The sequence below is a fragment of the Hyla sarda genome, chromosome 3 (assembly GCF_029499605.1).
Source record: "Hyla sarda isolate aHylSar1 chromosome 3, aHylSar1.hap1, whole genome shotgun sequence".
NCBI classification, from domain to species: Eukaryota; Metazoa; Chordata; class Amphibia; order Anura; family Hylidae; genus Hyla; species Hyla sarda.
Genome location: NC_079191.1, coordinates 189,387,636 through 189,415,632, shown reverse-complemented (window position 1 = coordinate 189,415,632; position 27,997 = coordinate 189,387,636). Strand labels below are relative to the sequence as shown.

The 27,997-nt window shown below is 40.4% G+C and overlaps 1 protein-coding gene and 1 long non-coding RNA gene across 3 annotated transcripts in view; one reads left to right on the top strand and one right to left on the bottom strand.

Annotated features, from left to right (window-relative positions):
- LRRC1 (leucine rich repeat containing 1) overlaps positions 1-27,997 on the bottom strand; it is a 254,328-nt gene that overhangs the window by 100,954 nt on the left and 125,377 nt on the right. For both annotated transcript variants that reach the window (XM_056565745.1, XM_056565744.1), the window contains exons 3-4: positions 8,561-8,639; positions 7,313-7,402 (exon numbers count right to left, since the gene is read on the bottom strand). In XM_056565745.1, coding sequence (XP_056421720.1) covers positions 7,313-7,402; positions 8,561-8,639 — 169 coding nt within the window. The remainder of the gene's footprint in view (positions 1-7,312; positions 7,403-8,560; positions 8,640-27,997) is intronic.
- LOC130361973 (uncharacterized) lies at positions 189-13,784 on the top strand. Its single transcript, XR_008891216.1, has 3 exons — positions 189-336; positions 8,527-8,762; positions 13,659-13,784. It is a non-coding gene; the product is annotated as an uncharacterized LOC130361973 (long non-coding RNA).

The following is a 27,997-nucleotide window of genomic DNA, read 5'->3' as shown; positions in this document are numbered from 1 at the left end:
CCTGCCTGTAAATGAAAAGTACTTTCACTTTGCAATCACTCCAAGTAAATAAAGTGAATTCTAAGAGAAATATTGGGCATAGGCACAAAGATTATGGGGGAGCTTTATCAAAACCAGAGCAGAGGAAAAGCTGACCAGTTGCCCATAGCAACCAATCAGATCACTTCTTTCATTTTTCACAGGCCCTTTTCAAAAATGAAAGACGCGATCTGACTGGTTGCTATGGGCAACTGTCATTCCAACTGACAAGTACGCTTTAATCTAATTCTCTACCAAAATATTAGAAAAATCGATCTGAAATTCTAAAATTGAGGATTACTTTGTACACAACTAAAGGTATGTTACAAGGTTTCATTTTCAATATACATGTCAGCCTGGAGTAGGGGATTATTTTGCTGCTTTTTCGTTGGCTGGCCTTTATTATTAAATGCCACAAACCTCTAAATGGCACAATGTAGAAAGATGTATACACCGGCACCGCCAAACAAATAGATCTCCTAACGTAATGATCAACCTTCAGGTTTACAGCACCTGTGAGCACAGACTACCCCTTTCCAGGCAATGTTTGGTAGTGCTCACGCCTATGAACAGTTCCATATAGACCAAACAACTTCACAGAAATGAAGAAAGAAACGGAGCACATGCCACATTTAAGATGCCTTCTTTTTCTTTATTGCTTCATATCGGGGTGAGCGGTACAGGGGTTGGGAGGGTGGACGGGTGCTACGGGGGAACCACGGGCTTTGCCAACGCAACGTCACCGTCAGAACGCACAATGTGGGCAGAGGATGGGAGGGGGGGGGGGGAGGCGATGGGGCAACTGTGGTGGTTAGACTTAGGACAGGCAGGGGGAGAGAAGCGGCAGTGGTCTCTGGCACAGCAAAAGCCGCTGTAATTCATTGATTTAAAGCACCCGCTTTAAATCATTGATCTGCAACGGCTTCTGCCCCGCCGGGGGGTGTTGAAATAGCCGTTAACTTATACCAAAATATCGGTATAAGTTATCGGCTATCTGCCTTTTTTTAGATCAACTGGTGCCAGAAAGTTAAACATTTGCAAATGACTTCTATCTAAAAATCTTAATCCTTCCAGTACTTATCAGCTGCTGTATTCTCTAGAGGAAGTTGCATAGTACTTTCCTTTATGACCACAGTGCTCTATGCTGACACCTCTGTCCATGTCAGGAACTGTCCAGAGCAGGAGAGGTTTGCTATGGTGATTTGCTCCTACTTTGGACAGTTCCTGACATGGACAGAGGTGTCAGCAGAGAGCACTGTGGTCATTGAGAAAATAAATTCAAAATTAACTTCCTGTGGAGCATACAGCAGCTGATAAGTACTGGACGGATTAAGATTTTTAAACAGAAGTAATTAACAAAGCTGTTTAACTTTTTGGCACCAGTTGATTTAAAAAAAAAAAATAAAAAAAATAAAAATATATATATATATATATATATAAAAAACAAAAGAGCAACAGCACTCAAAAAGTCCAAATGATATATAGGAATAGGTGCAGGCAACCTGTAAAAGGATCAAGTCCAACGATCCATCCAAATGTAGAAAAAGAGAGATCAGGGCAGCACTCCAATAGTGTGAAAAAAAGTTAAAATTTATTCCATCAAAGCAATGTGCAAAACAGCAGCGACGTTTCGATCCTCTCCAGGATCTTTTTCAAGCTAAGATTTTTAAACAGAAGTAATTAACAAAGCTGTTTAACTTTTTGGCACCAGTTGATTTAAAAAAAAAAAAAAAAAAAAAATAAAATATATATATATATATATATATATATATATATATATATATATATATATACACAATCCTGGTACCGGAAGATCTCAGATTCTCAGATCAAAAAAATTATCTGTTGTACATGATCATGATGAGGTATTGAGCAACATATATCGAATTTTTATGTTTCTACGACCTATATTTCTCTCAGAATTACCTTTAACATTTACTTGCCACCATTGCTCTTCTCCTTACTGTAATGACTCCTCCCCTTCCCTCACTCTGCAAGCACAGCAGCTTTAGACCTGACTGCATCCCTCTCAATCACTCATGGTGTCCATGACGTGTCGATGATCACTGGACACTGCAGGACTGGTATGTGTCCCAGGAGGCCAGGGGGCCCCTAGTGGCCACTTATTGACTGGCTTTTTCAGTATGAAATACTGAATTTTCTGATAAAAGCAATTGCAAAACATATTAGGGGAGATTTATCAAAACCTGTCCAGAAGAAAAGTTGCCGAGTTACCCATAGCAACCAATCAGATTGCTTCTTCCATTTTTCAGATGCCTTTTAAAAAATGAAAAAAGGAATCTGATTGGTTGCTATGGGCAACTCAGGAACTTTTTCTCTGGACAGGTTTTGATACATCTCCCCTATTGTTTTTGCATGCTTTAGAACATATCAAAAAAGTTATTGTATCTGGCAGTGCCCATTTAAGTTAGAGTAAAGCAGATAAGACAACAGCCATTTCCTAGCTCACTGCTCCTTCGTCATAGCCCTTACGTCACAAGGACTCCACTCCCTTTAAATATATTTAATTAACCCCCTTCCCTCTTTGGCGATTTTTCATTTTTGCCCTTTTGTTTTTTCCTCCTCACCTTCTAAAAATCTTAACACTTTAAATTTTTCACCTAAAAAACCATATGAGGGATTGTTCTTTGCGCCAACAATTTTACTTTGAAATACCATTAATAATTTCACCACAAATTGTACTGCGAAACCAGAAAAAAAAAGTTATTTGTGGGGCAAAATTGAAAAAAAATAAAAAAAAGTAACTTTCGTTTCTACGCAGTGCAGTTTTCAGTAAAAATTGCACCTTATATTTATTCTGTAGGTCCTTACGGTCGCAAGGATACCATTACAATTTATATAGGTTTGATTTTATTTTACTACAAAAAAATAATAATATTATATATAACTACAGTCATGGCCGTAAATGTTGGCACCCCTGAAATTTTTCAAGAAAATGAAGTATTTCTCACAGAAAAAGATTGCAGTAACAAATATTTTGCTATACACATGTTTATTCTCTTTGTGTGTATTGGAACTAAACCAAAAAAGGGACTGGACAAAATTATTGTCACCCTTAACTTAATATTTGGTTGCACACCCTTTGGAAAAAATAACTGAAATCAGTCACTTCCTATAACCATCAATAAGCTTCTTACACCTCTCAGCCGGAATGTTGGACCACCCTTCCTTTGCAAACTGCTCCAGGTCTCTCATATTGGAAGGGCGCCTTTTCCCCACAGCAATTTTAAGATCTCTCCACAGGTGTTCAATGGGATTTAGATCTGGACTCATTGCTGGCCACTTCGGAACTCTCCAACGCTTTGTTTCCATCCATTTCTGGGTGCTTTTTGACGTATGTTTGGGGGTCATTGTCCTGCTGGAAGACCCAAGATCTCGGACGCAAATCCAGATTTCTGACATTGGGGTGTACAGTGCGACCCAAAATCCATTGGTAATCCTCGGATTTCATGATGCCTTGCACACATTCAAGGCACTCAGTGCCAGAGGCAGCAAAACATCCCCCAAAATATCATTGAACCTCCACATTTTTCACTTTAGGTACTGTGTTCTTTTCTTTGTAGGCCTCATTCCGTTTTTGATAAACAGTAGAATGATGTGCTTTACCAAAAAGCTCTATCTTCGTCTCATCTGTCCACAAGATGTTTTCCCAGAAGAATTTTGGCTTACTCAAGTTCATTTTGGCAGAATGTAGTCTTGCTTTTTTATGTCTCTGTGTCAGCAGTGGGGTCCTCCTGCCATAGCATTTCATTTAATTTAAATGTCGATGGATAGTTTGCGCTGAAACTGATGCTCCCTGAGCATGCAGGACAGCTTGAATATCTTTGGAACTTGTTTGGGGCTGCTTATCCACCATCCGGTCTATCCTGCGTTGACACCTTTCAACAATTTTTCCCTTCCGTCCATACCCAGGGAGATTAGCTACAGTGCCATGGGTTGCAAACTTCTTTATAATGTTGCGCACTGTGGACAAAAGCAAATCTATATCTCTGGAGATGGACTTGTAACCTTGAGATAGTTGATATTTTTCCACAATTTTGTTTCTCAAGTGCTTAGACAGTTCTCTTCTCCTCTTTCTGTTGTCCATGCTTAGTGTGGCACACACAGACACACAATGCAAAGACTAAGTGAACTTCTCTCATTTTTATTTGCTTTCAGGTGTGATTTATATATTGCCCACACCTGTTACTTGCCCCAGGTGAGTTTAAAGGAGCATCACATGCTTGAAACAATCTTATTTTTCCATAATTTTTACAGGGTGCCAATCATTTTGTCGAGCCCATTTTTGGAGTTTGGTGTTTTTTGGAAAAATTTCAGGTGTGCCAACATTTACGGCCATGACTGTACATGCACCAAAATTAATATGTTGAAAAATTTCCTCTTCTGACCCCTATAACTAATAACTTTTTTTTCACACTCCCCCCCCCCCCCCCAATATTATAGCCCCCATAGGGGACTATAACATGCAATACACTGATCACTTACACTGATCACTGCTATGCCATAGCGTAGCATCAGTGTTTCTGCCACTTGAATGCTCCTGCCTGGATTTCAGGCACAAAGCAGTCATTCAGCGATCTGACAGCGAGATGGCAGGTAGGGATCCTCCTCGTGTCCTGCAAGCTGTTCGAGACCCGAACAGCACCACTGAGCTAACCGGTAATGTTTACTTTCATTTTAGACGTGATCAAATTTAATCGCTGCGTCTAAAGGGTTAATGCCAGACATCAGCCCGATCGGCCATGTCCGGCATTAGGGGAATTAACAGAGATACATTGACTCCTGATGTTAGTTTTAACTGTCCTCTTAATCTCTAAAATGTCTAACAGAAGAACGCTAGGAACTGACTGAAGGGTATCAGTGAGGATGGTAACAACTCTGATTGGACCATTTAACACCAGAAATCACAAACAGATTGCAATTGATTACGGTATTTAACCAGTTAAATGAGGGACATCTGCATGATCTCCAATGTCCCTCATTACCAACAGATATCAGCTGCTGATAGCTGCCAACTTGAAGGCCCACATCAAGTTCCCCTCACATTTCCTGACGTACACATGTCATAGGTAAGGAAGGGGTTAACCCAGTGTTTCTCATTCAGGGTGCCTTCAGGTGTTGCAAAACTACAACTGCAAGAATGCATGGACAACCAAAGGCTGTCCAGACATGCTGGGAGTTGTAGTTTTGCAACATCTGGAGGCACCCTGGTTGGGAAACACTCGGTTAAGCTGTCTTATAGCTATACATATTCTCTTTTACGTAAAACCACATTACCACACTTTTCTTTCAGCTTAAAAAAACAGAGCTTAACTTAAAGGGGTACTCCTGTGGAAAACACTTTTTTTTTAATCAACTGGTGCCAGAAAGTTAAAGAGATTTGTAAATCACTTCTATTAAAAAATCTTAATCCTTCCAGTACTTTTTAGGGGCTGTATACGAAAGAGAAATCCAAAAAGAAATGCATTTCCTGTGATGTCCTGACCACAGTGCTCTCTGCTGACCTCTGCTGTCCATTTTAGGAACTGTCCAGAAAGGCATATGTTTGCTATGGGGATTTTCTTCTTCTCTGAACAGTACCTAAAATTGACAGCAGAGGTCAGCAGAGAGCACTGTGGTCAGGACATCACAGGAAATGCATTTCTTTTTGGATTTCTCTTTCGAATACAGCCCCTAAAAAGTACTGGAAGGATTAAGATTTTTTAATAGAAGTGATTTACAAATCTGTTTAACTTTCTGGCACCAGTTGATTTAACCCCATAAGGACCAAGCCCATTTTAACAATAAGGACCAGGCCAATTTTATTTTTGCGTTTTCATTTTTTTCCTCCTCGCCTTCTAACATCCATATTTCCATCTGCAGACCCATATAAGGGCTTGTTTTTTGCGTGACCAATTGTACTTTGTAATGAAACCTCTCATTTTACCATAAAATGTACAGTGAACCCCAAATATTTTTTTTTAGGGAGGAAATGTAAATGGAAACCACAATTTTGCACATTTTGGAGGGTTTAGTTTTCACACTGTACACTTTACGGTAAAAATGACATGTGTTCTTTATTCTGTGGGTCAATACGATTAAAATGATACCCATGGCTAGATACTTTTATATTTTTGTACTGCTTAAAAAAAAATAATCAAAAACTTTTTGTACAAAATCAGTAATCTAAAATCACCCTATTTTGACCACCTATAACTTTTTCATTTTTCCGTATATAGGGCGGTATGAGGGCTCATTTTTTGCGCCGTCATCTGTACTTTTTATAGATAACACATTTGCATACATAAAAACTTTTAGATCATTAAAAACTTTTTTTTATAAAATGTGACAAAAAATGCATTTTGGGACTTATTTTTTACGTTTACGCCATTTACTGTAGGGGATAACTAACATTATATATAGAGGATATATTAACATTATAGTACGGACATTTACACATGCGACGATACCAAATATGTTTATTAAAAAAATGTACGCTTTTTGGGGGTAAAAGGGGAAAAACAGACAATTTTCATTTTTATTGGGGATGGGGATATTTCCCTTTCTTTAATTTTTATTTTTAAATGTTTCAACTTTTTTTTTTTTTTTTTACACACTTTTTATGTCCCCATAGGGGACTATCTTTAGCAATCCTTTGATTGCTAATACTGTTCGGTGCTATGTATAGGACATAGCACTGATCAGTATTATCGGTGATCTTCTGCTCTGGTCTGCTCGATCTCAGACCAGAGCAGAAGACCCCGGGAGACGGCCGGAGCCAGATGAGGGGACCTCCAGCCGCTATGTTGGATGATCGGATCGCCGCGGGTGATCCGATCATCCAAAATACCGCACTGCTGCAGATGCCGTGATCTGTATTGATCACGGCATCTGAGGGGTTAATAGCGGACATCCGCGCGATCGCGGATGTCGGCCATTACTGGCGGGTCCCCGGCTTCTGCTAGCAGCAGGAACCTGCCGTGTATGACGCGAGCACCGTTCCGATGCTCGCGGTCATACACAGGACGTAAATGTACGTCCTGGTGCAGGAAGTCCCGCCAAACCAGGACATACATTTACGTCCATGGTCGTTAAGGGGTTAAAAAAAAAAAAGTTTTCCACAGGAGTACCCCTTTAAGGTCAGCAAACACATACATTTTCATACTCCAATCTAGACCAGGCAATGAAAGAAACGCACATTTCCAGATAACACCTGTGTTAGAAGCCTGTGGAAGTATTGCAGTTTCCATTATTTATTCTTGCCAACTGTAATCTTTCCGTCACAAGTACTTACTTTCCAATATTTTCGGGGAGTGTTTGCAGCGAGATATCATTAATGGAAAGGCATGTAAGGCTCTCTAGATCTGGAAAGCTTTCTGGTAACCTAGAGTACAATGAAGAAAATACATACCATTTATCACCAAGTTTGCAAAATGCAGTAACTTTTGGCACATAAAGCTAAAACACTGAGAAAAACAAACCTCCAAGGCTAGTCCAACCATGCGAGGACATATAAGGCACAAAACGGAATATTCTAAAGTTGTTACATTCCATTAAAACCAATGTATGTTAAGATGTACACGGCCAAAATTAATCAAAAGAGATGATGAATGATTTTATTTCTGTACAATGTCAAAGACTCATACTTATGAAAGGCTTTCAATAATAGGGTCATAAAAAAGATTAACTCTGCTCTCAGTTAGCCATAATCCAGTAGAAATAATTAGTGTGGAAATGAAAAAATGGAATGAAATTTAACACAAGTTTACAGATAGCGTGACTGGGTGACTGATGGAAAACATGTAAACAGAATAAGCCATCTTTTATACAGAAATATATATAAAAAAGTATTCTAGTTAAAGGAGTACTCAGAATATTAATTGTTCTATTTTAAGAGGTTGTTTCACAAAGCAAAGTTGGTAAAATCAGATTTTGTATGGAAAACAAATATTTACATTGTACATATATCAAAATAGTCATTTATCTGGCAGCTCTGCTATCTTCCTATCTCTATCTTACTATATACTATCTCTAAAGCTGGATTAACATCACAATTTGTGCCTCAGACACAAATGCGTCCGTAGAAGCTCAAAACCGCTGCTGACGTATCAATGCTAAGATTGGCACTGGTCCCATTCAATCCATTGACCTAGATCGGATGATTTTCAGAGCGTATCAGACTTTTGTCACAAAACTGAAAAATACAGCAGATCACGATTTACAGTGTCAAAAGTCAAATACGCACAGGAAATGACCTGCACACAGTCACTAGGTGACAACATTCAGATCACTGAATTGAATGGGGTCCATGCTGATCTGAACACTGATACGCAGCCTTTTTTCAGCTTCTGCCAACGTTTTAGTGTCTCAAAAGCTAGAAATCAGATGTAAATGCAGCCTAAACTTAAAAAAAAAAACACTGAATAGATCTATTTTATCTATTCTTTACTAGGTGTTTAGAACAATTTACTGTAACTTTTTTGAAATGTAAAAATAAATTCCATTTAGGTACATTAACTTGATGCATCTATCCAGCTCTAACCTTGTGAGGGGGTTTCCACTGAAATCAGCCACTTGGAGTGCTTTACAAAACGAGATGCTCTCCGGAATTTCTGGAATATCTGAAATAAGTTTTACAAGGAAGACATGAAATTTTAAGATAACTTCAACGGCTTACAATACTCGAGAAAGTTACATCCTTGCCAATGATGAAGTCTATGATGAACAGAGGAGGGAACAAAAAGGTGATTACTGTTTTAAGTTCACATTTTGGAGTCATGTTGGGGAAACAGAATGAACATAGGGGGAGATTTATCAAAACCTGCCCAGAGGAAAAGTTGCCCAGTTGCCCATAACAACCAATCAGATGGCTTCTTTCATTTTTCAGAGGCCTCGTTAAAAATGAAAGAGGCAATCTGATTGGTTGCTATGGGCAACTGGGCAACTTTTCCTCTAAACAGGTTTTGAAAAATCTCCCCAATAGTGACTAGATGACTATATTCTGTCCATTAAGCTCAACTGGCTTGTTGCAGCTGGTACGCTGCTGTATACATTGTCATACTTTTTGGCAGGTTGTCTATGAAAACCTACGTACGATGTAAACCTAGCCATAGTGCGCTTGATGATGAGTAACCTTTTACACAGGAAGCTACAGCACCATAAGAAAACGCAAGATGCCAATCACTCCGGCTTTAAAATGTCAAATGCCAAAACATATTGGGGAGATTTATCAAAACCAGTCCAGAGGAAAAATTGCAGAGTTGCCTTTCATTTTTCACAGGCCTTTTCAAAAATGAAAGAAGCGATCTGATTGGTTGCTATGGGCAACTATTCCTCTTAACTGGTTTTGATAAATCTCCCCTATTAAGAATACATATTGGCATGAATGAATGTACATTAAAAGTTAACAGGATATTTTACCCGCTATTAAAGAGAACTGTGGGAACAGCAGTACATTAATTCATATAATAGAACTTGTGCATTATTCAATGCCAAGAGACTGGCATTTTATATTGAGGTCAAGCAGCCATAATTCTTATTCCAAGGCAGATGATTTGTCTTATTAGCCATGGCAATAAAAGGCCCAAGATGTTCTTGGATGGTGTTCCTCTTTTAAGGACTAAGTCAGGAAACATGGGGGAGATTTAACATTAGGCGTCTATTGTAGACACAGATCTACCCTTTACACTGCTTGTCTAATTTACACTCTTGCTCAAGGATTTACCATATTTATATTTCTATGGGTTTTAAAAATCTACATAGGTATCCATTTTTTACTTTGTATCCATTTTTTACTTTGTATACATTTTTTACTTTCTATTTTCTATGCTCCCAATTCCATATCCATATCTACATGTATGAAAACACAAATTTTACAGACTAGTTGTACAATCAATTTACCCTGTTTTTACAATTCCCACTTCTCTATTATTCACCTGCAATCCAGTCCAAGACTTACATCATACCCAAAATTGCTACCAATCAAAGCAGAGACTATATAAACCCATAATCAACATGGGGTACACCATATATAGCTACTGAAGAAGGGGTCTCCCTGAAACGCGTTTAGCTAACCTACCCAAACTATACAGACCCCCTATACCAAGAATATCATATCAGTTTACTCTTACTTGCAATTGCAACTGCTGGAACCCCCCTATATTGAGACCACTGTACAGCCGCGTGCACCCAGCCACGAGGACGCCACCCTGTATCACTGCTGATCGTCTGCACCCACTCACCGCCTCAATCACCGCATCCTTTCCACCATCACCACCAATTTCGCCGGACGCATCCAGTGCCATACCTGGAGGACACCGGAAATCTATCCATCCATTGCGCGGACGTTTACATCGAGCCTGCTGCCCAGCCAGTCTGCAGCACGGAGCTCTTTTCTGCAGAGCTACCATCCCAGGACCTCAAACATCAGCGGAGCGGTGTGCGGTGCTAAGCACCAGTTCTAAGGGTGCATTTACACGGCCGTTTGCCCCCGTTCCATTTAGAAGAAGAAAAAAAACGGAAAAAAAAAACAGATGGAAACGGCTGATCAAACGGGTATCCGTTTTGAACTGTTTGTAACCGTTTTTAATAATTTTTTTTTCTATGAAAAAATCAGCCACCTACAGACTCCTGCAGCCAGGACTAGTACTATTCCCATCATGCAACAGACTTGTTTCCATGGTGGGAGTAGTAGTTCCTGGCTGCAGGAGTCTGCCGGTGGCTGGGGAGGCTACATTAGTGCTTGTACTACTACCCCCATCATGGATCAGACTCTGTTCCATGATGGGGGTAGTAGTACAGGGGCTGAGGGATTGATCGCATGGGGTCTCACTTCTGAGACCCGATCTGATCAGAAGTCATTAAGCAGGGGAGCGGGCAGCATGGTCCGCATCCCTGCGATCACCGATGTATTTTACTTTCATTTTTTTAATTCCCCGCGGGGAGCTCTGAATGGCCGGTACTGAGGAGCCAATCAGGGCTCCCTGCAGGGATTTTTAAAATGGACAATGTATAATAAAAGCGCTGTGGGGGGGGGGGGGGGCAAGATATATAGCGTTATATATCTAGCCCCCCAGCGCATTTATAAAGATATAACCCCCGCCAGCGCAAAAATATATACCCCCACAGTATATATATATATATATATATATATATATATATATATATATGTGTGTGTGTATGTGTGTGTGTGTGTGTGTGTGTGTGTGTGTGTGTGACCCCCCCCCCCCCCGCCAGCGCATTTATAATGTAACCCCCGCCTGCGCCTTTATAATTATATACCCCCCCGCCAGCGCAATTATCAATATATACCCCCCGCCAGCGTATTTATGTGACCCCCTGCTGGTGCATATGTCATTACTGCAGTGCGATGTATGAATAGTATTTTACTAGCAGAGCATCGCACCAGCCGCTGCCGGTGTGATGCTGCTGATAGAATACTATTCATACATCGCGCTGTAGGGGCATATTAAATAGAAGTGCTGTGGGGGCCAGATAATACTATATATCTGGCCCCCACAGCACTTCTATATAATCTGCCCCTGCAGGCTGCAGCGCGATGTATGAATAGTATTCTATCAGCAGCATCACACCGGCAGCGGCTGGTGCTCTGCTCTGCTAGTAAAATACTATTCATACATCGCGCTGCAGTAATGACAAATGCGCTGGCGGGGGGGGGGGTATATATTGACAATTGCGCTGGAGGGGGCATATAATTATAAAGGAGCAGGCGGGGGTTACATTATAAATGCGCTGGCGGGGGTTACATTATAAATGCGCTGGCGGGGGTCACACACACATATATATACTGCGGGGGTATATTTTTTTCCGATGGCGGGGGTTATATCTTTATAAATGCGCTGGGGGGGCTAGATATATAGCGCTATATATCTTGCCCCCCACAGCGCTTTTAATATACATTGTCCATTTTAAAAATCCCTGCAGGGAGCCCTGATTGGCTCCTCAGTACTGGCCATTCAGAGCTCCCCGCAGGGAATTTAAAAATCAAAGTAAAATACAGTACATCTGTGATCGCAGGGTTGCGGACCATGCTGCCCGCTCCCCTGCTTAATAACTTCTGATCGTATCGGGTCTCAGAAGTGAGACCCGGTGCGATCAATCCCTCAGCCCCTATACTACTACCCCCATCATGGAACAGAGTCTGATCCATGATGGGGGTTGTAGTACAAACACTAATGTAGTCCCCCTCCAGCCCCCGGCAGACTCCCGCAGCCAGGGAATTACTACTCCCATCATGGAACAGACTTGTTTCCATGATGGGAGTAATAGTAGTCCCACAACACTGTAGGAGTCTGCTGATGTCACCTCTTCTGAGCATGCTCAGATGTAATTACAGATATTTTAATCCCGGGTGTAAACGGATGACATTAAAGGTTCATCCGTTTGCCATAGACTTCAATGTTAAAATTATGATGTCCGTGTTTTCTTCCGTTTTTTTCACGGAAGGAAAAATACTGCATGTGCCGTTTTTTTCTTCCATGAAAAAAACGGAAATGAGTGCAGACTGGTGCAAACGGATGTAAACGGATTGTAAAAAAAATTCCATTGACATGAATGGGATTTTTTTTAAAACCGTTTTTAATCCGTTTACATACAATATGCAAAAACGGAGCTGAAACGGGGATAAAAAAAACGGGGGCAAACGGCCGCGTGAACGCACCCTAATCTAACATACTATTCTGTGGAACACTATCAGATTGCAACATTTGCAACATTGTATGCAATATTGTATCCAACTACGGCAGCAACAATAACTTTTCATTGAACACCAATGCACATCTAGGTGGCTGTAGCAATAACAACTGAATCACAATCTTTTTTATTCTATCATTTTATCACTTTTTTTATATATTTTTTCTAATAAGTCTGTTCAATACTAGTCCATAGCAAGGGCCCTGCTTAGACTGTATATATCATTCTAATCTAATTACTTTTTCATTTTAATTAATGTTAATTTAATAAATGCACTCACTTTATTCAATGTACAACTAGTCTGTCATTCCTATATCTTCATATATTTATCTCTATTTTATATTTATACCTATATTTATACCCTATTTTATCTACCACCATATATATATCTTGAGGTCTGCATCACATTTTTCTATTTAAAGATTTACCACAGTTGTGCACTCCTTTCATACATTTTGTGCAAATATAGAACCCCCCCCCCCCCCCCCCCAATCCCCCAATCCACCATGCACTCCTTCTCTACCTCACACTTCACAGAGCTGTGGCGTTTTCCCGCGGTACACTGCTCACATAGCTGGAAGTGCTGGAGCAGCAGCGTATGCTGAACAAAACTATGCACAATAGTAAAATCATTAATCTTTATAAAGTACACTGAAGGGGGAGATTCTCAAAGAATTTTGCACCCAAAAAAAAAAGATCTATTTTGGAACCAAAAAGTATCGACCTCTTTTTCAAAGAGCTTTGTGCCGCGGTTTACACTGTTCATGTCAGATATTATCCACGTATATTGTCTGCTTTACATGATATTTTCAAAAGGGTGAGAGTCCAGTTTACATACAAAGTTTCACACCAGCTTTTTGATAGTGTAGAAATCACAGAAATTGTTGTAGTTTTATTGTTTTTGCTTTTTTTTTTTCTACCAATTTTAGACAATTCAATGCGGAGGACTACGTCAGAATCGGTGGATTGTGATGAACAGCGTTTTTTTTAAATGTCAATAAAAGGGTTAACGAGGGCTGTGGGGGAAGTGTTTTCTTAAATAAAAAATGTTTTCAATGTGTTGGTGTATTTTATAATTGAATTTTCAGGCTTAAAGGGGTATTCCGCCAGGTCAGATCGCCGCGGTCCCGCTGCTGGGGAGCCCCGGGATCCCCGCTGCGGCACCACGCTCTCATTACAGCACAGAGCGAGTTCGCTCTGCACGTAATGACGTGTAGTACAGGGGCCGGAGCATAGTTACGTCATGGCTCCGCCCATCGTGACGTCACGACCCGCCCCTTTCAATACAAGTCTATGGGAGGGGGCGTGGTGGTCGTCACGCCCCCTCCCATAGACTTGCATTAAGGGGACGGGCCGTGATGTGACGAGGGGCGGAGCCATGACATCACGCTGCTCCGTCCCCCGTATCGCCCGTCATTACGCACAGAGCGAGTTCGTATAATAAGAGCGGGGTGCCACAGCGGAGATCCCGGGGCTCCCCAGCAGCAGGACCGCGGCGATCTAACATCTTATGCCCTATCCTTTGGATAGGGGATAAGATGTCTAGGGGCGGAGTACCCCTTTAATAGTGGAAGCAGTCTTGTAGAAAGAATCCATTACAAACTGGGGCTTCGCGTTAGCCACAAAATCAGTTAGCACTAACCACAATTATTACCCTGGTACCCACTGCCACAGGGGTTCCGGGAAGAGCCGGTACCAACAGGCCTGGAACGTCAAAAATGGCGCTCCTGGGCCTAGGCGTTAACAGGCTGGTGTTATTTAGGCTGGGAAGGGCCAGTAACAATGGTCTTTGCCCACCTTGGTAACGTCAGGCTGTTGCTGCTTGGTTGGTATCTGGCGGATATTGAAAAAATGGGGGAACCACGCATTTTATTTTATTTATAAAAAAAAAAAAAAAAAAAAAAAACGCATAGGCTTCCCCCTATTTTCAGTATCAGCCAGATACCAACCAAGCAGCAACAGCCTGACGTTACCAGGGAAGGCAAAGACCATTGTTACTGGCCCTCCCCAGCTTAAATAACACCAGCCTGTTACCGCCTAGGCACAAGAGCCTCATTTTTGACGCTCCGGGCCTGTTGGTACCGGCTCTTCCTGGCACCCCTGTGGTGGTGGGTACTGGGGTAAAAATTGGAGGTTATGACACCGTATAGAGGAGCTTGGAGCCGGGGGGGTTGCGCAGTGGAGCTGCATGTGCCACCTGCTTGTTAACTTAATAAATGTGGATCATAGCAGGTCTTTGGAAAATGAACTGCAGCGATCTGCACCTAAGTACCTAGACTATAACTCCCATCATGGACGGAGTGTGTCCATGATGGGAGTAGTAGTCCAAACTGAACCAAAATAATTTCACTTTCGCAGATGCTTTCTGACACTTTGGTACGTGTCCTCCAAAGTGTTGTATATTTGCACAAGAAAAGTGCTTTTGCGCATTTTATTGCGTTTAAAAAAAAAAAAAACAGTTAATAAATTCAATTCTACAGTAGAAAGTGCTCTATGGTAAACTTAACCGTAGACATGGCTATGAAGAATTCTATCAGATTTTGTGCAAAAAAAAAAAAAAAACAGACCGCCAAAAAAACTCTTGCGCAAATTTTTGCCTTCAAAAATAGAAAAAATAAAGTCTATATACAATGATAAATTCCCCCCCATGTGTCTACTGAGAATAGAACTTATGAATACAAAGCTTGAGAGTAGACGTATCCCAGTGTAGAACAGATGTTCTAGGGCATATGCTGTATAAATTCATGTACAACCAAAAGGCGACTACTTAATCCTATCTGCGTCACACATCCAAACCCAATGCAAAACAAGGCAGGCTAAGCATAATCCAGCTAGCTACAACAAATGTTTTTATTTTGTAAAAGCTGCTCAATTCCTCTAGTTACTGAACCTTCAAAATCAAAGAAATAAGCTCCAATTATCCTATTTGCTGAAGTAAATTTCCAAATACACATATATATGTGCATATATACATACACACACATATATATATACATACACACACACACACACATTATATATACACACACAAACACCAAAATTATAAAAGTGCTGCGAAATCTGTTGGCGCTATATAAATAAAATTATACAAGATATAGATATCTTTAGAAAAAGGATTCCGCTGCACAGTGCACACTACAGAATTTCAACAATGGAGCATTCACTACTACTATGAATTCACATGAAATACACTGCAGTGGATGGCTATATCCGCGTGGGCCTAGCACAGACTGACTCAGTAGTCATTGGCTGCACTCGGAATCTCCTCAGTCTAAACCCAGCCTTAGTCCTGTTTTGAGGGGAGAGCAGGTTATACAAGATTGGTCATGCATTTGTCGCTTCACGCTACTGAAGGGAATGAGAGTTATGGAGACAAGTGAAGAAAAAGCCTACTTGGCTATAAGACACACCAGATTAAAATAGCAGATAGGAAAAAAATATATTATAATAATTAGAAGTTCCTTAGAGTAATAAATGTGCAGTCCTATAGACAATTCATCTAGCAGCAGTCCATATACATCTCAGATAAAAAAAAAAACAAAAAAAAACCCTCTAAATATTTTACCCTCCACTGCACCATCTGGCTCCCCCTTATGTTGCATCTTCCTAGCTCAAGGCAACATTTCTCTGCCTGGATATGTGAACTTCGCTGCAGCAAGTATTAGGCTTCTTTCTATTCTACTTGTGACTTTTTAGCAATATTTTTCTTCCAAATCAGGTCTTATAGTCTGGAAAATACAGTACGTGCAATCTCCACTCTCCTAGCGATTGGGACTAGAATCTGAAAAGTATTGCACACGTTACCATTTTTCTTACTAAATATATTTCTAAAAGGTGCTATCGAAATTACATTTTCACCACATGTTGCTAACAACCCAGGTAATCCATACATACAAAGAAATCAAAACAAATAAGATCAAAAATTATGTTATGTGTAATCATTTGAAAAAAAGTATTGACCACTCTTACAGATATTTATTTAATATATTGTACAAAACCCTTTGATGGTATTGACGCCTTTAACCCCTTAAGGACGCAGGACGTAATTGTACGTCCTGGTGAGGTGGTACTTAACGCACCAGGACGTACATTTACGTCCTAAGCATAACCGCGGGCATCGGAGCGATGCCCGTGTCATGCGCGGCTGATCCCGGCTGCTGATCGCAGCCAGGGACCCGCCGGCAATTAACCGCCATTAACCCCTCAGGTGCCGGGATCAATACAGATCCCGGCATCTGCGGCGGTTCGCGATTTAAATGAACGATCGGATCGCCCGAAGCGCTGCTGCGGGGATCCGATCATTCATAACGCCGCACGGAGGTCCCCTCTCCTTCCTCCGTGCGGCTCCCGGCATCTCCTGCTCTGGTCTGTGATCGAGCAGACCAGGACAGAAGATAGCCGATAATACTGATCTGTTCTATGTCCTATACATAGAACAGATCAGTATTAGCAATCATGGTATTGCTATGAATAGTCCCCTATGGGGACTATTCAAGTGTAAAAAAAAACGTAAAAAAATGTAAAAGTAAAAGTAAAAAAAAAGTGAAAAACCCCCTCCCCCAATAAAAAAGTAAAACGTCCGTTTTTTCCTATTTTACCCCCAAAAAGCGTAAAAAACATTTTTTATAGACATATTTGGTATCGCCGCGTGCGTAAATGTCCGAACTATTAAAATAAAATGTTAATGATCCCGTACGGTGAACAGCGTGAACGAAAAAAAACAAAAAAAAGTCCAAAATTCCTACTTTTTTAATACATTTTATAAAAAAAAAAATTATAAAAAATGTATTAAAAGTTTTTTATATGCAAATGTGGTATCAAAAAAAAGTACAGATCATGGCGCAAAAAATGAGCCCTCATACCGCCGCTTATATGGAAAAATAAAAAAGTTAGAGGTCATCAAAATAAAGGGATTATAAACGTACTAATTTGGTTAAAAAGTTTGTGATTTTTTTTAAGCACAACAATAATATAAAAGTATATAATAATGGGTATCATTTTAATCGTATTGACCTTCAGAATAAAGAACACATGTAATTTTTACCATAAATTGTACGGCGTGAAAACAAAACCTTCCAAAATTAGCAAAATTGCGTTTTAATTTCCCCACAAAAATAGTGTTTTTTTGGTTGCGCCATACATTTTATGATATAATGAGTGATGTCATTACAAAGGACAACTGGTCGCGCAAAAAACAAGCCCTCATACTAGTCTGTGGATGAAAATATAAAAGAGTTATGATTTTTAGAAGGCGAGGAGGAAAAAATGAAAACGTAAAAATTAAATTGTCTGAGTCCTTAAGGCCAAAATGGGCTGAGTCCTTAAGGGGTTAAGACGCCTTCTGTATGGAGACACTAGTCCCATTCATTGCCTGGTGTGATTTTAGCCCATTTCACACAAACAGTCTTCAAATCTTGAAGGTTCCGTGGGTCGCTTCTATGGAAAGAAATGAAGATCATGATTCATAGATCTTCAGTGGGATTTAGGTCAGGTGATTGGATGGGCTTTTCCAGCACATTTATTTTCTTTTCAAACCATTAAATAGTTTTCTTGGCTGTGTGTTTGGGATCAGTGGGGGGCATTGATCAAAGTAAGTGTGGGTGCACAGATGTTATACACAGGTTTTGATGGTGTAGTTGTGATAAATATGGTGCTAGTACACTTTTTTGAAATTTCACTTCAGAACACCAATTTATAGGACTCCTTCTCTGCAACTATTCTGAGACTTTTGTACCTGTGCAACTTATTTAACCTCTTAAGACCATTTTTACCTTAAGGACCCGCGCATTTTTTGCAAATCTGACCACTGTCACTTTAAGCATTAATAACTATGGGATGCTTTTACTTTTCATTCTTATTCAGAGATGGTTTTTCATGACATAGTAGGGCTGGGCGGTATACCGGTTCATACCGAATACCAAAATTTTTGGGCTGCACGATATGAATTTTTCCCATACCGCAATACCGGTTGGGCCCCTCCCCCTTGGGAATGAATGAATTATCAGCCCAGCGCTGCACTGTCACCACATCGGGGAACTAATCATATGTGACCCGCCAGCGCTGTTCTGTTTCCCCCCACCAAATCATATTACCCGCCAGTGCTGTTCTGCTCCCCCCCCCCCTCCCAATTAATTATCAGCCCAGCAGGGTACTACTCACATATGTCACCCGCAAGCACTGCCCTCCTCCACTTTGTTGGGGGCCGCTGACGCTGGAACTCACTGTATGCCAGTGGTCTCCAACCTGCGGACCCCCAGATGTTGCAAAACTACAACTCCCAGTTCAGAGATCTCTTACCACTGCAAAAGGGAAAAAGCAAACTTGTGTAGTAAACCAGCAGGAATTGCAAAAGTCACATAGTGAGTAAATCAAAGTTGCATTTTTTTTTTTGCACAATTCTGACAAATTTACTCCTTTGAAAACCTGTGTTTAAGCCTTGATAAATGTCCTCCAGTCTTGCTGAAATGTCCACCCTCGTTTCATCTTCATCACCCAGGTAGATGGTAGCAGATTTTTTGCCAAGAAATCTTGCCAATTTATCCTTCCTTCAATCATGGGAAATTTGTCCGTACCATTTGCTGAAAAGCAGCCACACCTAATATCAACAGTGAAGTTTAAAGATGCGAATATCATGGAGTTTTTAGGGTGATGTGCAGTGCTATTTCTACTCCGAACATTGGGGGAGATTTATCAAAACCTGTGGAGAAGAAAAGTTGCCCATAGCAACCAATCAGATCACTACTTTCATTCTTAACAAGGACTGTGAAAAATCAAAGAAGTGATCTGATTGGTTGCTATGGGCAACTTTTCCTCTCCACAGGTTTTGATAAATCTCCCCCAATGTGTGCATTATGGCATTCAGACAGCTCCATTTTGCTGTCATCTGACCACACTATAGTCTCCCAGTATCTCACTGGCTGTTCCAAATGTTGTGCAGCAAACTTTAAAGGGGTACTCGGGTGGAAAACTGGTGCCAAAATGTTAAACAGATTTGTAAATTACTTCTAGTTAAAAATCTTAATCCTTCCAGGACTTATCAGCTGCTGTACGCTCCACAGAAAGTTATTTTATTTTTAAATTTCTTATTTGTCTTGTCCACAGTGCTCTCTGCCGACACCTCTGCCCATGTCAGGAAAACCTATCCTGTTCTGGACAGTTCATAACATGGACAGAGGTGTCAGCAGAGAGCAGTGTGGTCAGACAGAGAAGAAATTCCAAAAGAAAAAAACTTGCTCTGGAGCATACAGCAGCTGATAAGTACAGGAAGGATTAAGATTTTTTTTTTAAATAGAAGTAAATTGCAAATCAGTTTAACTTTCTGCCACCAATTATCCACTAGAGTACCCCTTTAAACAAGCTTTAACATGCTTTTATTCAGCAATGGAGTTATGCCTGGTGAGACTGCGTTCAGGCCATGGTGGCGGAGTGTATTACTTGGACAATTATTATTATTATTATTAGTCTTTTCACTTCTGAGTCAAAAATCTTGTGAGGAACACCTGGAAATTTATGGTAAAATTATTCTCTTTCCACTTCCGTATTATGATCCCAACAATGCTCACTGGAACATTCAGAAGCTTAGAAATATAACCAACGTCATTGTTACGTTTTGCAACAATTCGGTTGAGAAGGTCTTGAGATAGCGCTTTGCTTTTTCCCATCAAGATGTGCCTTGTGTGACACCTTGGCAATGAGATCATTTAGTAGGACATCATTTGGGACTGGACTAATTGATCATTTACACTGACAAGAGGCTGAATAGCTTTTTACCTGTTGTCTTGGCTTTCCATGTATTTTTGCACCTTCTGGGGATGTCTGCTGGTGAGTCAAAGTTTTTTTTTGTAATATTTTTTACCTTTTGCAGCCCAGGCACAGGGGAGGAATAAAAATTAGCACTACAGTACTCCTTTAATTCGGACGTTACCAACAACTGGTGAACGTTTCACGTCAATAGCACCCTTGGAGACATTTTGTGAGAAAAATGGAAATATGTTCAAATAGTAGTTTCACCCATTGTAGGTTGCAAATGAATTATCATTATAACATCACTCTAAGAAGCTGCAGGCAACTGTAACTCCTAGCAAAACTTATAAGGGTACATTGACAGTTTTTGTGGCTGTCTTTCATTCAGTTTACAAGTAACAGACAGAAATGTATTCAAAAGGAATAGTAACTATAGAGGAAATAGATATCTTTCCAACATTCTAGGTAGTCTAGGCCCATTGCCAAAAAAAATAAAAATAAATCACCGGACAACCTCTTTAAAGCAGAAGTCTCATGCTAAAAAACGTATCCCCTACGCGCAGGATAGGGAATAAATTTCAAATTGCGGGGGTCCGACTGCTGGGGTCCCTAGTGATCTCCTGTATGGAGCCCTGGCTCTCCCCAGGAGCAGCGCCTCACGATCCCCGCCCGAAGTGGGGGCAGTCACACTTCCTTCAAATATCTCAATGCAGGAGCCAAAGATTGCCTAACGGCTCCCTCACAGAGATGTATGGAGGGGGCATGGCAGCTAGGGAAAACGTTTTTTAGTTTGACATATCTCCTTAAACACCGTTTGCTCTGTAGCAAGATGCATTATCACCTGCTATAAACCTGTGCATTAGCTTTTAGGGTAAGGATTGCCATCTTCCCTGAACATTTACTTGACATACATCACATATAAGGCTGGGTTCACATCACGTTTTATCCCATACGGAAGCGCATACGGCAGGGGCAGCTTAAAACTTGCGCTCCCATATGCCTTCATATGTGGTCCAGTATGTAATTAATTTCAATGAGCCGACTGGAGTGAAACGCTGACTCCGGTCGTCTCATTTTTGCCCCGTATGCGGTTTTCCCACCGCACCTAAAATCGTGGTTGACTACGATTTTAGGTCTGGTGGAAAACCGCATAAGGGGCAAAAATGAGCCGACCCGAGTCAGCGTTTCACTCCGGCCGGCTCATTGAAATTAATTACATATGGGAGCGCAAGTTTTCAGCCCCCCCTGCCGTATGCGCTCCCATATGGGACAAACCGGGATGTGAACCCAGCCTAATACGTGAGGTAGATAATGTGAAGTGTCATCTTAATATTTTTTATTAGAATAACCTCATACAAAAAAGGTATCAATGTTATCTCCTCAGCTAATCCATATTGGAGATTAATCACTGAATGTCACTTTCATCCAATTCTCAATAATCTAGTATTTCTTCTCTTTAGCTCACCACAACATTGTTTTCTCCTGTTTAAATGTCAGTGCTGGTTTTCATCTGACTTTTCCATCCCAGTTCATTTAGTTTTCCACAGATCTGACATTGTTTTGTTCTGCATTTTCTATTTTCAGTTCTTTGAGTTCTCTATTCTGAGGCTTTGACATCTTTACTGGTCTTCCCAAATGTTTTACTTTTTATACTTCTATCAAAACAACCAACATCTTTTGCCAACATTTCATGTTGATTTTGGAACTTGAAGTTTTAAAATACTTTCCATTGTTTCAACTGGCAACTTATCGAAAATAAAATAAAACATTTCCCCCCAACAAGACAGCTATGCCTAACAGCTCGGTAAAGTCTCATAACACTTCGCCTTTTAAAAAGAGTACCTGGGACCGAACTAAACTTTTAATATATTGCTCCTTATGTAATCTTAAGACATTTTGCTATTAACTTGCTCTTAAAATTCTCAACCTTTATATGTTTTTAATGTGATTGAAAAAATGGCCTCTAGGTGGCTCTGTTCTGTTCCCTGCGAAAGTCAAAGAGTTAGTTTGGCCTCCTCCCGGCCTGGCAGGAGACCAAACTCAGGAAGTGGCACAGCTCTCACAGCCGTCAGTGACATCACACCTGCTGGGGAACACCCACTTTCTCCTGCTGGGAGCTCACATAATGTGAGCAAGGGTTAAAAGGTATGATACAATGCTTTTTAAAGCTCGGAAATTTATTTTAAGGGCAGGAGAGGTGTTAGGGAATATAATCTGAATTATAAAACATGGTTTGATGATAGGTACTCTTTAACTACTGAACAATTTACATTTTCAAACGTGTCCCAACATTTCTATTTATAAAAATGACAATTTCCTAATATGGAAGTCAATTTTAACTCTACATGATCTAGACAGAAATATATGCCATTAATAAATCAATTACATTTCTTTAAGGTACGAGTCACACAGCCAGAACATTTAACTGTTAAAGGGTTCTCAAAAAAAAAAAAAATTACACTTATCCCTTACTTGGTCTCTGGTGAACTTCACTTCCTGGTGATGGGGCATTGCCGCACAGCCAGTCACTAGCCGCAGCAGTCCTACCTTAGTCTGCGATTGGCTGAGCAGCACTCTGAAATATTAAGCCCTAGCACCAGAAAGTGGAGCACGGCAGAGCAGCACTCTGAAATATTAAGCCCTAGCACCAGAAAGTGGAGCACGGCAGAGCCCAAGAGCAGAATACCGGATGCTACGAGGACAGAGTAAGCATTGCGTTTTATGTATGGTTTTTAGTAGCCTGGGCACTTTTTTGTTTTTTTGTTTTACCGAACCACCCCATTATACATTGCTTTGTGTCATATCGATGATTTATATATTTGTTATGAAGTAAAAATAAGTTGGGTGAACTTCCTTTAAGTGTGGCAATTCAAAAAGGTTTGCAAGCACCCATTCAAAAGAATACATGACCATGCACTACTAAGTTGAAAGCAGTAGCTAATGCAATGGAAAGAATGTATGTTATAGCCTCTTCGTGGAGACTAAAAAATAATTAATACAATGTAAAAAAAATTAAATGAATGTGAATAAGCCCCTTCCATAATGAATTTTGAATCACCCCCTTTCCTATAACCAAAATAATCAAACATATGTGGTATCACTGTATGCGGAAAAGTCAGAACTATAAAAACATAACATTAACGAAACCACACATTGAATAGCCCACATACATGAGGAGCGTTTCATATAGCGGGAGCAGGGCATACAGATACATCCTGCGTCCTTAAGGTGTTAAGCTCAACCACTGATCAAAACTTTGTATTTATTGTGTTTTTGGCAAGCTTCTTTAAAAGGGTTGTCCAGGATTAGAAGTGAAACAGTGCCACACGTGTACATGGATTGGGTTTGGTATTGCAGCTTAGCTGCACTGAAGTGAATATGTCTATGTTACAACACCATGCACAACCTGTTTTTATAATCCTGGAAAGGCTCTGGATTAGAATAGACTATTTTAAACGTTTAGCTGTTTAATTTCCCAGGTCTCGTTTTCTTAGAGTTCTGTCAATACAATATCCATCAATGGCCCAGAGCCACATCACAGAAGAAAAAATAGGGTTGTGTTTGTAATAAAATGGAGTCTCCTACAACTGAATGTTTCATGACATGAAAACTTACATTTTTAACAAGTAATAAAAGTTCATTTAATGAGTGAACCGAGAAACATATCTTCCTCATAGACAGTAAATATGTACTTTTCAGCTATAACTACATATACATTTTACAACCATGGATGTGGAATTCCTATTGCCTGACACCCGGGACATGCAGTTCTGGGCACCGGACAGGTGAAATTTTCCGGCCCTCGGCCCTGCTTCAGGGAGACAGAGCCGGACCTTACAAGCGCGACGGTGCTCCGCAGTCTGTATGGAGCGGCTCCCCGCTCGTGCCCGCTCCATACTCTGCAGCCCGGGCTGTTCTCAGTAGCCGGGGGCCCCCGCTAATAGCCAGCATGCGGCGATCGCCACGGCAGGCTATTAACCCTTTAGATCGCCGCTGTCTTAGGGGACATGTGAATGCTCCATGGTGGGCTAGTGGGGTGGAGCGCCACTTAACACACCCTGAATAAAAGTTTAAAAGACACACATTAACCCCTAACATGTCAAACGTTCACATCACCCCCTTTTCCTATATAAAAACCTGAAAACATAATAATAAACATATTTAGTATCGCTGCATGTGTAATTGTACGAACTATTAAAATATAACATTATGTATCCCATACCGTAAATTACTTAAATAAAAAAAAAAACCACCAAAACCACAGAATTGCAATTTTTATAATATCCCAGAAAAAAAAAGTTAAAAAGCGATTAAAGAGTCAGATCAATACCAAAATGGTACCAATACAAAAAACAGATTATGGCCCAAAAAATTTGCCCTCATACAGCCTGGAACGCGAAAAAATTATAAAAAAAAAATGCTATTTTTTTTTTTTAATTAGTAAAACATGACAAAAACTATACAAATCTGGTATTGCTGTAATCAGGCCGGCTTGATTATATATTTTTTGTTTCGGCGAATAGGTTATTGAAAAGTTAAAAGGTATAGTAGGTAGTTATGGCTAATATAGGGCGAGGAGGAAAAAACGAGAGTGTAAAAGCGAAAATTGGCCGGGATAAGTGGATCGTCATGAGGAACAAGTAGATTTTGCTCCGTTTTAGTCCCATGGACAAGTAGTTTATTAAATTTCCACACCCCTGTACATCATGACATTTTCTTTCCATGTATAATACTCCTCTTCTGCATCAGAATTCACGGGGGGGGGGGGGGGGGGACTTTAAAACCACATAATATGAAAACCACTTCCCTAGATATTTTTAATACAAAAAGGGAAAAAAAAACTGCCAGCTTTCACGTACACATCACTCAATAGAAGGTGTAAACCTGAACAAAAGGTGACAAGTCATCTGCCAGATCCTGTACAATACAGTTTTAAAATGGCATAGTTGTGACAAGCCTTATGCATTACCTAAAGACACTTAAAGCTCTAAAAAAAACGAAAAAAAAAAAAAAAAGCATAAAACACTGATGTGAATGAATGAAACAAAAAGGAAAAAGGATGTCTACTAAAGGAAGAATGGTTCTTTTAAACCTTGTTAGATACATGTTTAGACATAACAGGATGAATGAACACTGTATAAAATGGCCATTAGAATTGTCTTCAGATTCCACAGATAATGTAACATATATTGAGCAGCATGACTATCCCCTGATATCTATGGAATATTGGACACCATGACTATCCCCTGATATCTATGGAATATTGGACACCATGACTATCCCCTGATATCTATGGAATATTGGACACCATGACTATCCCCTGATATCTATGGAATATTGGACACCATGACTATCCCCTGATATCTATGGAATATTGGACACCATGACTATCCCCTGATATCTATGGAATATTGGACACCATGACTATCCCCTGATATCTATGGAATATTGGACACCATGACTATCCCCTGATATCTATGGAATACTGGACACCATGACTATCCCCTGAAATCTATGGAATATTGGACACCATGACTATCCCCTGATATCTATGGAATATTGGACACCATGACTATCCCCTGATATCTATGGAATATTGGACACCATGACTATCCCCTGATATCTATGGAATATTGGAAACCATGACTATCCCCTGAAATCTATGGAATATTGGACACCATGACTATCCCCTGATATCTATGGAATATTGGACACCATGACTATCCCCTGATATCTATGGAATACTGAACACCATGACTATCCCCTGAAATCTATGGAATACTGGACACCATGACTATCCCCTGATATCTATGGAATACTGGACACCATGACTATCCCCTGATATCTATGGTATACTGGACACCATGACTATCCCCTGATATCTATCTATGGAATACTGGGCACCATGACTATCCCCTGATATCTATGGAATATTGGACACCATGACTATCCCCTGATATCTATGGAATATTGGACACCATGACTATCCCCTGATATCTATGGTATACTGGACACCATGACTATCCCCTGATATCTATCTATGGAATACTGGGCACCATGACTATCCCCTGATATCTATGGAATATTGGACACCATGACTATCCCCTGATATCTATGGAATACTGGACACGATGACTATCCCCTGATATCTATGGAATACTGAACACCATGACTATCCCCTGAAATCTATGGTATACTGGCACCATGACTATCCCCTGAAATCTATGCAATACTGGACACCATGACTATCCCGATATCTATGGAATACTGGACACCATCACTATCTCCTGATATCTATGGAATATTGGACACCATGACTATCCACTGATATCTATGGTATACTGGAAACCATGACTATACCAATATCTATGGAATACTGGACACCATGACTATCCCCTGAAATCTATGGAATAATAGGCACAATGACTATCCTGATATCTATGGAATACTGGACACCATGACTATCCCCTGATATCTATGGAATACTGGACACCATGACTATCCCCTGATATCTATGGAATACTAGACACCATGACTATCCCCTGATATCTATGGTATACTGGAAACCATGACTATCCCCTGATATCTATGGAATACTGGACACCATGACTATCCCCTGAAATCTATGGAATATTGGACACCATGACTATCCCCTGATATCTATGGAATATTGGACACCATGACTATCCCCTGATATCTATGGAATATTGGACACCATGACTATCCCCTGATATCTATGGAATATTGGACACCATGACTATCCCCTGATATCTATCTATGGAATACTGGGCACCATGACTATCCCCTGATATCTATGGAATATTGGACACCATGACTATCCCCTGATATCTATGGAATACTAGACACCATGACTATCCCCTGATATCTATGGAATATTGGACACCATGACTATCCCCTGATATCTATGGAATACTGGACACCATGACTATCCCCTGAAATCTATGGAATATTGGACACCATGACTATCCCCTGATATCTATGGAATACTGAACACCATGACTATCCCCTGAAATCTATGGAATACTGGACACCATGACTATCCCCTGATATCTATGGTATACTGGACACCATGACTATCCCCTGATATCTATCTATGGAATACTGGGCACCATGACTATTCCCTGATATCTATGGAATATTGGACACCATGACTATCCCCTGATATCTATGGTATACTGGACACCATGACTATCCCCTGATATCTATCTATGGAATACTGGGCACCATGACTATTCCCTGATATCTATGGAATATTGGACACCATGACTATCCCCTGATATCTATGGAATCTTGGACACCATGACTATCCCCTGATATCTATGGAATATTGGACACCATGACTATCCCCTGATATCTATGGAATACTGGGCACCATGACTATCCCCTGATATCTATGGAATATTGGACACCATGACTATCCCCTGATATCTATGGAATATTGGACACCATGACTATCCCCTGATATCTATGGAATATTGGACACCATGACTATCCCCTGATATCT